Below are 12839 nucleotides of genomic sequence, written 5' to 3'. Positions count from 1 at the left end.
CCACTTTATTTACATTGATAACCTATCATCAGGATAGGTCAATATCAGATCGGCAGGGGTCCGATGGCAAGCAGGTATACCATGAAGGGAAGGAAGTGCTCGAAGGAGCGCCAAAATTGGCTCCCTGATGATCTCATATTGATGACCCATCCTGTGGAGAGGTCTTCAATATAAATAAAGCGGACAACCCCTTTAATGTCTGAGGGGGCTTCTAGTATGCATGTTGGTCGGTGGGTTCTGACCTCCACCAGAGGGCTCATCCTGTTATTAGGCCTACTTCTTCATACTATAAGACCTGACCACCAACCTGACAAGAATTCTCCTCACCTTCATGATAGGTGACGACTGCTCCTTCTATACATTTCCAATAATACATTTTTATGGCAGGTCAAAAGTCTCACGTCGGTGGGGTAGGGGTGGTGCACTGCAGTGACCTGTCATGAGTCCACAATGGGAAGATTTCAGTGGATTTCAGTGTTATATTTAGTGGTGGGTTTGGGATATGTTTGACAAACGTGATCTCCACATTAACGTTTCTAGATGATAAACTGAAATCAATGGGCTTAGGTTTGACGATGGTGTGTCCAGGGTCAGTCAGGCCCCTGCACTCACTTGTGATGGTACCCGCCAGACCAAGGACAAAGCGACTTTCTTCTGTGTCTTCATCCTGATTGACTGCAAAGGACTCCACAAACCTGCTCACAGTCTGCCCGGCCAAGCTGAAGAACTCGGCGGTCACATCCTGCCAGAAAAAAAGACAGAACTAGAGAGGAGAATGGGCACCAAGAGAGGACACTAACCACCATACTTCCTAAAGGTTTGTGGGATGACTATCCCCTTACGTATCCCCACCCTTAACTCACTTACTGAAGTCCTGGTTTAAATTAGCCCTCAGAACCCGTATAGTCATAGTTCCTGGACCACTTACTCCTCTAAGCGATCATCCTGATTTACCTCCAGGACTTCAGGGCTCATTTTCTCATCCATCTCCAGGCAGAGGCATAGTCAGAATACAGGACGTGTGGACTATCTCTGGCCTTCACCTCCTGCAGACCCCTCTGACCCTTTTCCACAGTCATTAGTTCTTTGGTTTCATTATTTTCCAGCTTGGAATGTCCTCTTCTCCGCTGCACCTAGTTCGCAACTCAGTGGTGAACTGACCCAATGTGAGAAGCTATATCTACCTCCGCTCCTAGACATGCTATATCCATGATGTACAAAATCACACAAACCGAGGAGCTAGGGGACAGGCGATCGGCACCATAGACTCTGCCCAGATACATGTCTACATGGCAAAGGGAACTGGGCTCTGGTCTATCTGCAGATCAGTGTAAGGCAACTTTCACACTAGCGTTTTTCTGGATCCGGCAGGGTTCAGCAAAAACGCTTCCGTTACTGATAATACAATCATATGCATCTGTCATGAACGGATCCGGTTGTATTATCTGTAACATTGCCAAGACGGATCCGTCATGAACTCCACTGAAAGTCAATGGGAGACGGATCCGTTTTCTATTGTGTCCGAGAAAACTGATCCGTCCCCATTGACTTACATTGTGTGCCAGGACGGATCCGTCTTCCTCCGCACCACATGCTTGCAGTATTATTCTGTCCGCGATGGGAGAGCAACCAATCCGAACAGAATTCATTCTGGGGACTCTGTTTCGTTCAGTTTTGTACCCATTGACCCTATGACGGATCTCAATAGTGGAAAGGGAAAGCGCAGATGTGAAAGTAACCTACAGTTGCAAGAAAAAGTATGTGAACCCTTTGGAATGATTTGGATTTCTGCACAAATTGGTCATAAAATGTGATCGGATCTTCATCTAGGTCACAACAATAGACAATCGCAGTCTGCTTAACCTAATAACACACAAAGAGTTAAATGTTACCATGTTTTTATTGAACGCACCATGTAAACATTCACAGTGCAGGTGGAAAAAGTATGTGAACCCTTGGATTTAATAACTGGTTGAACCTCCTTTGGCAGCAATAACTTCCACCAAACGTTCCCTGTAGTTGCAGATCAGACGTGCACAACGGTCAGGAGTAATGCTTCACCATTCCTCTTTACAGAACGGTTTCAGTTCAGCAATATTCCTGGGATGTCTGGTGTGAATCGCTTTCTTGAGGTCAGGCCACAGCATCTCCATCGGGTTGAGGTCAGGACTCTGACTGGGCCGCTCCAGAAGGCGGATTTTCTTCTGTTTAAGCCATTCTGTTGTTGATTTACTTCTATGATTTGGGTCGTTGTCTTGTTGCAACACCCATCTTCTGTTGAGCTTCAGCTGGTGGACAGATGGCCTTAAGTTCTTCTGCAAAATGTCTTGATAAACTTGGGAATTCATCTTTCCTTCGATGATAGCAATCCGTCCAGGCCCTGACGCAGCAAAGCAGCCCCAAACCATGATGCCCCCACCACCATACCTCACAGTTGGGATGAGGTTTTGAGGTTGGTGTGCTGTGCCTCTTTTTCTCCACACATAGTGTTCTGTGTTTCTTCCAAACAACTCCACTTTGGTTTCGTCTGCCCACAGAATATTTTGCCACTACTGCTGTGGAACATCCAGGTGCTGTTGTGCAAACTGTAAACGTGCAGCAATGTTTTTTTGGACAGCGGTGGCTTTCTCTGTGGTATCCCCCCATGAAATCCACTCTTGTTTAGTGTTTTACGTATCGTAGATTCGCTAACAGGGATGTTGGCATATGCCAGAGACTTTTGTAAGTCTTTAGCTGACACTCTAGGATTCTTCTTCACCTCATTGAGCAGTCTGCGCTGTGCTCTTCCAGTCATCTTTACAGGACGGCCACTCCTAGGGAGAGTAGCAGCAGTGCTGGACTGTCTCTATTTATAGACAATTTGTCTCACCGTGGACTGATGAACAGCAAGGCTTTTGGAGATACTTTTATAACCCTTTTTCGAGCTTTATGCAAGTCAACAATTCTTAATCGTAGGTCTTCTGAGAGCTCTTTTGTGCGAGGCATCATCCACATCAGGCAATGCTTCTTGTGAAAAGCAAACCCAGAACTGGTGTGTGTTTTATAGGGCAGCTGTAACCAACACCTCCAATCTCATCTCATTGATTGGACTCCAGTTGGCTGACACCTCACTCCAATTAGCTCTTGGAGATGTCATTAGTCTAGGGGTTCACATACTTTTTCCACCTGCACTGTGAATGTTTACGTGGTGTGTTCAATAAAAACATGGTAACATGTAACTCTTTGTGTGTTATTAGTTTAAGCAACTGTGATTGTCTATTGTTGTAACTTAGATGAAGATCAGATCACATTTTATGACCAATTTGTGTAGAAATCCATATCATTCCAAAGGGTTCACATACTTTTTCTTGCAACTGTAACTCACAAGTTATCAGGGTCATGTGGCTGTCGCATGAGGTGATGCAGAGCCCTCACTACCAAACACTTGCTCAGCAGTAGGGACGATGCTTCACATTGGGAGTGGCTCCTCTATGGCAAGAGATGTTCTCCATACATGACTCTCTTTTCTGGGATTCTGTATCTGCCTCACCTGAGATCGCTTGGTTGTCTATGTTCTCTGGACCCATTTCCAAGATCAAAAGAGGGGATTCTCAGATTTTTTTTATTTAGCAATGAGACAAATTATCCCTTCTAGATGGAGATCAAATGAGACCTTGCATAGAATGTCCTGGGCAGCGCATGTGATCAGACATATGGGGGAGCTCAGAGCCGAAGACCAGAACTCCACTTCAGCCTTCACCCAGCTTTGGTCTCCTTGGCTTCAGGTACGACGCTCCCGAGTGTTCTCTGTAGGGCACACAAAGGGTAGTCTCCCTTCTCCAGATCCATAACATGGTTACGATACTCCTTTCCACACCCTTCCCGAACTTCACCCTTTGTCCAGTCCTTGTCAGATTTGTTTTTCTAATTTTTTTATTTGACCTACAAATAACGCTATATTGTATTGAATCTATAACTCATCTCTACTACATTGCGTTTTTTTTATATACCTACCTTTGTATTATGTCTCTGCTGTAGATCACATGCTGGAATTTCACTGATGTGCTCAATAAAAACTGTTTGAGCCCATAATCATCAATGGTGGAGCTACCATTCAAGTAGTGGTGGTCCACATCTCCCGGAAATCTACCATGTCCAGCTTCACCTGCCCACATTCCCTCTCTGCACCCAAAAGCCATCTCTGAGACAAGGGTGTCCTCTGCTCTCTACTACTCACCATTCCTAGGATGCTCCTTACTGTCTCCTCCCTGTTAGAGACTCCCCACAACAACGTGCAGAGCGCAGACCCCATCTGAGAGCAGAAGTCAACCTGCTGGACATTCTGTTCTCGGAGCTCAGTCACCTGGAGAAGCAGAGACAGATTCTCCTGCACAAATAAGGAGAGCAATGTAAGCCGTGCAGTCAACAAGTGCCCACCGCCACCACCAAACCACACGGAATCCATCCCTGCTGCTGCTCACACCAGCTGCCCACCCCGACATACACGCTCCATGTCCTGCCACACCTGACACCTCCTCCTGACACATGCTCCATGTCCTGCCACACCTGACACCTCCTCCTGACACACGCTCCATGTCCTGCCACACCTGACACCTCCTCCTGACACACGCTCCATGTCCTGTCACACCTGACACCTCCTCCTGACACACACTCCATGTCCTGCCACACCTAACACCTCCTTCCAATACACACCCCACACCTGACACCTCCTTCCAATACACACCCCACACCTGACACCTCCTTCCACTACACACCTGACACCTCCTTCTACTACACACCGCACACCTGACACCTCCTTCTACTACACACTGCACACCTGACACCTCCTTCTACTACACACCGCACACCTGGCACCTCCTTCCAATACACACCTGACACCTCCTTCCAATACACACCCCGCAGCTGACACCTCCTTCCGATACACACCCCACACCTGACACCTCCTTCCAATACACATCCCGCACCTGACACCTCCTTCCGATATACACCTGACACCTCCTTCCACTACACACCCCACACCTGACACCTCCTTCCACTACACACCCCACACCTGACACCTCCTTCCACTACACACCCCACACCTGACACCTCCTTCCACTACACACCGCACACCTGACACCTCCTTCTACTACACACCGCACACCTGACACCTCCTTCTACTACACACCGCACACCTGGCACCTCCTTCCAATACACACCTGACACCTCCTTCCAATACACACCCCGCAGCTGACACCTCCTTCCGATACACACCCCACACCTGACACCTCCTTCCAATACACACCGCACACCTGGCACCTCCTTCCAATACACACCTGACACCTCCTTCCAATACACATCCCGCGCCTGACACCTCCTTCCGATATACACCTGACACCTCCTTCCAATACACACCCCACACTTGACACCACATTCCAATACACACCCCACACCTGACACCACATTCCAATACACACCCCACAGCTGACACCTCCTTCCAATACACACCGCACACCTGACACCTTCTCCTGACACACGCTCTATGTCCTGCCACAGCTGACACCTCCTTCCAATACACACCCCACAGCTGACACCTCCTTCCAATACATACCGCACACCTGACACCTCCTCCTGACACACGCTCCATGTCCTCACACCTGACACCTCCTTCCAATACACACCCCACACTTGACACCTCCTTGCAATACATACCCCACACCTGACACTTCCTTCCAATACACACCGCACACCTGACACCTCCTTCCAATACACACCGCACACCTGACACCTCCTTCCAATACACACCCCACACCTGACACCACCTTCTAATACACACCGCACACTTGACACCTCCTTCCAATACACACCCCACACCTGACACCACCTTCCAATACACACCCCATACCTGACACCTCCTTCTACTACACACGCACACCTGACACCTCCTTCCAATACACACCGCACACCTGACACCTCCTTCCAATACACACCGCACACCTGACACCACCTTCCAATACACACCCCGCACCTGACACCAGCTGGACATCCTGAAATACACGCTCCATGTCTGACCACACATTGACCACCTGATACCAGTTGCATTTTCTACAACACCATTTCCACCTCCACATCTGACACTGTTGACAGCTTTGTCACAGGTTAGTCATGCAAAATATTCTGTTGAGGGTCTTCACTTACTTCTTTGGCTCTTAAACATTCACTCTGAGTCGCCTGTAATCGGGCCTGGATATGCTCACAGTCCAGTTCTCTCTCCTCCAAAGCTAAGGAAAGAACCACAAAGTAGACAAAACCAAGGGGTCAGTGCAGCAGTGGAAGAAAAAAAGAACAAGGCATGCAGCAAAATGGCAGAGCACCAAAACAGTACCAGGTCACAGTAGAAGACCTACTACATACCCGAACCAGAAGACAGACAGAAGACCAGCACCATAGATAGAGATAAGACTCCACCACAACACAAAAATGTGGGAAGGAACCCCTGTCCTCAATACCACAGACACAAAAACAAAACAACTCCCACCTTGTGAGAGTACACCCTGTAACACCACTGACCCGGGACCCAACCACCACTAAGTGAGTGTCCACCCACCACAAGGATCATGACCACTAAGAGAGTACACCCCACCACCAGAGTCAGGACCCAATCAGCACTAAGTGAGTATGCACCCACCACAAGGGTCATGACCACTGAGAGAGTACACCCTCCACCACAACAGAGTCAGGACATACCAGCCACATAGACACAGCTCCGTGGCCTCTCACCTCTCTATCTCTGCTAGCATACAAGGATAGTAATACTCACCTATGTGGCATGTCTCCACCTTATTCATGGAATAGACTGATGAATTTCTGACTATTTGGAGACCACAAATGAAGGCACAAATGCTGCTGCTCCACATGATGCCACAGCCCACAACTGGGCTTTTTACTTTCCTTCCTGATTTCCAGCCCTCATCACTACACTGGGGATTTCTGAAGATAAACCACCGGGGCAGAGCAGTGATGGTGGCTGCTGTCAGTTCTGTGTAGTCTGTGAGGAGATTGCCCGTGAAGAATGTCCACACTGTATGTCACCATCATATTATCTACTGGAGACATGCAAATGGCTCTCATCCACCTCCACCCACTGTACTCTCCAGCAGATCCTCCAGTAGAAGGAGAAGCTGGAGGTCACACTGCTCTCATCCACCTCCACCCACTGTACACTCTCCAGCAGATCCTCCAGGAGAAGGAGAAGCTGGAGGTCACTCACCGCTCTCAGCCACCTCCACCCACTGTACACTCTCCAGCAGATCCTCCAGTAGAAGGAGAAGCTGGAGGTCACACTGCTCTCATCCACCTCCACCCACTGTACACTCTCCAGCAGATCCTCCAGTAGAAGGAGAAGCTGGAGGTCACTCACCGCTCTCAGCCACCTCCACCCACTGTACACTCTCCAGCAGATCCTACAGTAGAAGGAGAAGCTGGAGGTCACTCACCGCTCTCAGCCACCTCCACCCACTGTACACTCTCCAGCAGATCCTACAGTAGAAGGAGAAGCTGGAGGTCACTCACCACTCTCAGCCACTGTACACTCTCCAGCAGATCCTACAGTAGAAGGAGAAGCAGGAGGTCACTCACCACTCTCAGCCACTGTACACTCTCCAGCAGATCCACCAGTAGAAGGAGAAGATGGAGGTCACACCGCTCTCATCCACCTCCACCCACTGTACACTCTCCAGCAGATCCTCCAGTAGAAGGAGAAGCTGGAGGTCACTCACCGCTCTCAGCCACCTCCACCCACTGTACACTCTCCAGCAGATCCTCCAGTAGAAGGTGAAGCTGGAGGTCACTCACCGCTCTCAGCCATCTCCACCCACTGTACACTCTCCAGCAGATCCTACAGTAGAAGGAGAAGCTGGAGGTCACACTGCTCTCATCCACCTCCACCCACTGTACACTCTCCAGCAGATCCTCCAGTAGAAGGAGAAGCTGGAGGTCACACTGCTCTCAGCCATCTCCACCCACTGTACACTCTCCAGCAGATCCTCCAGTAGAAGGAGACGCTGGAGGTCACTCATCGCTCTCAGCCACTGTACACTCTCCAGCAGATCCTCCAGTAGAAGGAGAAGCTGAAGGTCACTCACCGTTCTCAGCCACTGTACTCTCCAGCAGAAGGAGAAGCTGGAGGTCACTCACCGCTCTCAGCCACTGTACACTCTCCAGCAGATCCTCCAGTAGAAGGAGAAGCTGGAGGTCACTCACCACTCTCAGCCACCTCCACCCACTCTACACTTTCCAGCAGATCCTCCAGTAGAAGGAGAAGCTGGAGGTCACTCACCGCTCTCAGCCACTGTACACTCTCCAGCAGATCCTCCAGTAGAAGGAGAAGCTGAAGGTCACTCACCGTTCTCAGCCACTGTACTCTCCAGCAGATCCTCCAGTAGAAGGAGAAGCTGTAGGTCACTCACCGCTCTCAGCCACTGTACACTCTCCAGCAGATCCTCCAGTAGAAGAAGCTGGCGGTCACTCACCGCTCTCAGCCACCTCCACCTGCTTCACACCCTCCAGCAGATCCTCCAGTATAATAAGCTGGAGATTACTCACCGCTCTCAGCCACCTCCAGCCGCTGTACACTCTCCAGCAGATCTTGATTAAGGATCTTGGGCAGAAACTCCTTCATCTGCATCACTTCTGTGGTCAGACGCTCTAAGTCCCGCCTTCTGATTAATAAAAACTCTGACTCCAAGGGTCCAGACATCACTAACATCAGCCAAACAAACCTGTGAGGATAATTATAGGCAGGATAATACCTGAATTACATCAAGATATGCAGACTATCAGAATACATAGCTCAGCTCATGATAGAGGGCACTGTATCACACATGATAGGCTTAGATACATAGCTCAGCTAATGACAAAGTACAGAGTATCACACGACATGCTTACCCACACGGGTCAGCTCATGATGGAGACGTAGTCCTGTGTAGCTCAGTGTAGGGTATTACATATTTTTGGCATTTATACACCAGCTAGGCAGACCGGAGATGATGGGAGTAAGGGGTTTCCATTATCAGTTCTGAATAGGGTAAAACTCAAAGTGCTTTGGATGTGTGTGGAGGAAAGGTTCCATTACAGGACGGGTTTTACCTGGGAACAATCCAGGGCTTTGGCTATATGTGAAAGTATGATTTTATGTTGTGGATTCTCTAAGCTGCATATAGGCCAACATAGGCTAGACTGAGGTGCACAGTCTACGGATCGCCTGGTCTGCACCCTCAAACCTTGCAAGGGGGTGTCAACTTACTGAAAGAGGATTCTCATCTTTCAGTCCCCAGATCTGTCGCTGCTTGGTGGTGGCTATGCTGACAGGCATGGTTTGGAATGAAGACAAGTGTTGTTACATGTTACAGGTCAGAGGATAACCCAGGAACACAGTAAGGTGATAGCCAGAAGTCAGAACCAGGAGTAGAACAACAGGTACCAGGCAAACATGGCAAAGGACCAGGCAGTAGTGTAGTCAGGAAAAAGGCCACAGCCAGGATCAGAGTCAGTAGTTGAAATGCTTATAGCCATATACATGGACAAGAGCAAGACTCTCAATCACCAAGCAGTATTGCATATAAAGGCCCCTTTAAGGGACCGGCATAATCCTCTGGTGCCAATAGCCTTGGAAACCTCACAATGAGAGGGAGATATAGAAACAGAAATCTAGAGAGAAGTTGCCAGAAGTGTCTTGGTTACTCAGTATCTGGAAGGGCCCAATGAAACATGGTGCAAACTTATAGGACAGAACTCTAAATTGGTGGTTCTTTCTGGAAAGCTAGACTCGATCCTCTGGAAAAATTTTGGGACCTGGTGTCAGTGTCTATAAGCACCTCTTCAGCAGCATCAATCTCCAGGTTCTTGTAAAACTTCATCCAGGTGTCACAAACTCAACAGTCATTGATGACAGTAAGCACCTGAGACTGTGCCAAGATGGGAAGAGAAACAGTCAGGTTTTGACCATGTTATGAAAACCAGGGGCCTGCTGTTCATCAAGTTCGCCTAGTCACTAACTTTGTTTTGGCGGTTGCTATACAACTGCCTTGCATCTGAATCTGGGTTGGTTATCACCTATCCTTTCGTGGTTGATTAGGGTGGAGTGCTAATTGTTGACTCGATTCATATCCAGGCCTCACACTATTCTGGTGGTCAAATATAGCGTTTGCATTTCCTCTCAGATTTTGTTATTCTGATCTCATTCTACTTAGTGTATCTTGTGTGTATCCTGGGATCTGTTGTTCCTCTGTCGCTCTTGTTGTGTTTGGTAGCTATTGCTGGCTTAAATTCAGATAGGGCCAATTCAGTATTGCTCCGTTTCTGTTCACCGTTACCAGTATGCTACATGTTATGGCAGAGGATAAGGAACCACTGTGTTAACCAACAGATTTGACTCTGGGCTAGGCCTAAGGTCGTTTCCCTGGCAGTTCCCTGGTTTTCACCTTTTAACCCCTATACAGAGATCTGGACTTTGCTGCAGGGGAGCCACCAGGCTCCTTCCTATGTCCTGGAGTGGTGTCTGTGCAGAGCACCGAGGGATCAGGCAGAATCTTAGTCAGCTTCATTCAAATAAACAGATTTCCAGCACGAAGGAGATAAAATCTTGCATGTTCTTTATTGAATATTCCAAACGTACAGTGCAGTGAAAGAGGTCCATGTCCCTGGTCAGGGACAGGCAAAGGTCAGAGCAGGTGAAGTGCAATACAGTAAACGCTCCAAAGTCACGACAGGCAGCAAAGGGCCAATATGGAGGAGCAGAGAACACTAAACAGGCACAGGTCGATACATGGGCGGACAACAGGTTATAGCACCTGCCATCCATTGGATGGTAAAGATATGGGGGGGGGGCATGCTGATCCTTTAAGAGCTGGGGGAGCACATGCACGCCTTATGTATGTGGGAGGAGAGGACAATCCGGCAAGCAGGCGACAGCCTATATGAAGGGACAGAGCAGGATAGCGGGTGGTGGGTGCTGGGCAAGGGGTACAGACGTGCTCTGCAGTCGCCGCTGTAACACTAGTCATCTGCCATCCACTCCATTACTGGATCATCTCCTACTTCTGTGACTCTCAGCACTCAGATCCTGTGTTCTGCCACTACTGATACGTGCTTCATTTATGCAGGTTTTTTTTTTTGCCACCATCCAGTTGTACAATTCCTGGGGGTATGAGAGTGGCAGGAGCTACAGGTAGGATGTGGGAATGATAACTGCAATAGATAAAGTCCAGTTCTGTGGTCTTGTATTATGTTCAAACTCTGCCCAGGGTGGTAGGTCCAAGCAATTGTCCAGGTGGGCAGTGGCAAGGACTGAAGTTCTGTTGAAGGATCGAATAAGTGGAGGAAAAATACAAGAACAGCTTCAAGGCTTTTCATAATGCTTTACAAAAAGTGAGAAGTCTGCTACCATATAAGACGGTAGAAAACAGCTCTATTCATTTAGAGAAGATACCAGTCTGCAGGTCTGACACCTTTTATAGAAGTAATCATGATACTCAGCAAGCTTCCGAGACTAGATCTCCTTGTCAGGCACAACAGTGTATGAGGAATCAGCACCATGCACGGTGGAGCCCCTCCATTCTGAGCAGCAGCTAATATCCAGACCAGTGATGCCCAACCTACACATCCGGCGCGCGAAGCCGTGTCATGTTGCCCGTGCTTGCGCACAGTTGCAGTGCTATTATTAGTTTTGCGGCGCAAGTGCTTTTAACAGTTTAATGGCCAGTCGGGTCGGGCCCGGCCTCTGTTCCTGGCCGGCGGCGAAGCACTGCCCAGTTACTTACGTAACCTAACCACCACCCCCGGCCCCGCCCCACCCATCCAGCACTGCGCTATTCTTGCTGTGATGATCCAGACCCGTGACCTCAGCGCTGGATCTCACGGGATGACGCGGGCCCGAGGCGCACGCTGGATGATGGGATTGTGCGAGAACAGGACGGCGGGAGCGGAGCAGAGTAGGTAAGTTTTTTTTGTATGTGTAAATGTGCACACACCGCCGGCTTTATACTCACAGGGGGGCACCTGGCAGTGCAGCACAGTGGCACGCCGACACAGCACTGGCAGCAAATCCTTCATGGGGCCAGGCCCCTGGGGGCAAAATCATGAAATATATAGGGGCAAAACGCAAAAAATCTAATATATAGTCCTGATCAAAAGTTTAAGACCACTTAAAAAATGGCAAAAAATCATATTTTACATTGTTGGATCTTAGCAAGGTTCCAAGTAGAGCTTCAACATGCAACAAGAAGAGATGGGACGGAGACAAAACATTTTTTGAGCATTCAATTAATTGAAAATAACGATTAAACTGAAACAGGCTGTTTTTCAGCTGATCCACATTTTAGGACCAAATGCCTTTAAAAGGCCAAATCTGTGCAAAGATGTGGATTCATTGTCATCTTCTGCACAGGCACGGAGCGTGCACCTTCCTTTAGTATGGGATTCGTCCCCCCTGCTAGTTGCCTCTTTGTCAATCTACCCGCTGTAGTGCATTTTCATAAGTGTACAGTATTATCTGATGATATTATAGCCAAAATGGATGCTCATTGCCTTTAAGAGTGAAATCAGCTTGAACCAAAGTTCTGTTATGTGGCTGAAGAGGCCGAGATGAGTTCATGGCAAGTTCAGTTTATATAAGAGTCATCGTGAATATAGAGAACATTGTATTTTAAAAGTTATTGCTAAAAGATATGGGTTTATCTATAGGGAGTATACCGGCTTCTGCAGACATGTCTGTCTGAGCAAGGTTTGTTTCATGGCTGAGCCGTGACAAGATCAGAATTTATATCCTTAAGACACATCTGGTGTGTGGTGTCTATTCATAT

The 12839-nt window shown here is 48.4% G+C and overlaps 1 protein-coding gene across 1 annotated transcript in view; it reads right to left on the bottom strand.

Moving 5' to 3' along the window:
- Positions 1-8737, bottom strand: part of LOC122922923 (heat shock transcription factor 2 binding protein) — an 85405-nt gene extending 76668 nt beyond the window's left edge. The window contains exons 1-4 of the mRNA XM_044273692.1: positions 8584-8737; positions 6178-6260; positions 4217-4366; positions 613-742 (exon numbers count right to left, since the gene is read on the bottom strand). Of these exons, the coding sequence (XP_044129627.1) occupies positions 613-742; positions 4217-4366; positions 6178-6260; positions 8584-8737 (517 nt within the window). The remainder of the gene's footprint in view (positions 1-612; positions 743-4216; positions 4367-6177; positions 6261-8583) is intronic.
- Positions 8738-12839: the final 4102 nt, after the last annotated feature.

Source organism: Bufo gargarizans, unplaced genomic scaffold, assembly GCF_014858855.1.
Source record: "Bufo gargarizans isolate SCDJY-AF-19 unplaced genomic scaffold, ASM1485885v1 original_scaffold_1062_pilon, whole genome shotgun sequence".
NCBI classification, from domain to species: Eukaryota; Metazoa; Chordata; class Amphibia; order Anura; family Bufonidae; genus Bufo; species Bufo gargarizans.
This window is presented reverse-complemented; position numbering and strand designations above follow the sequence as displayed.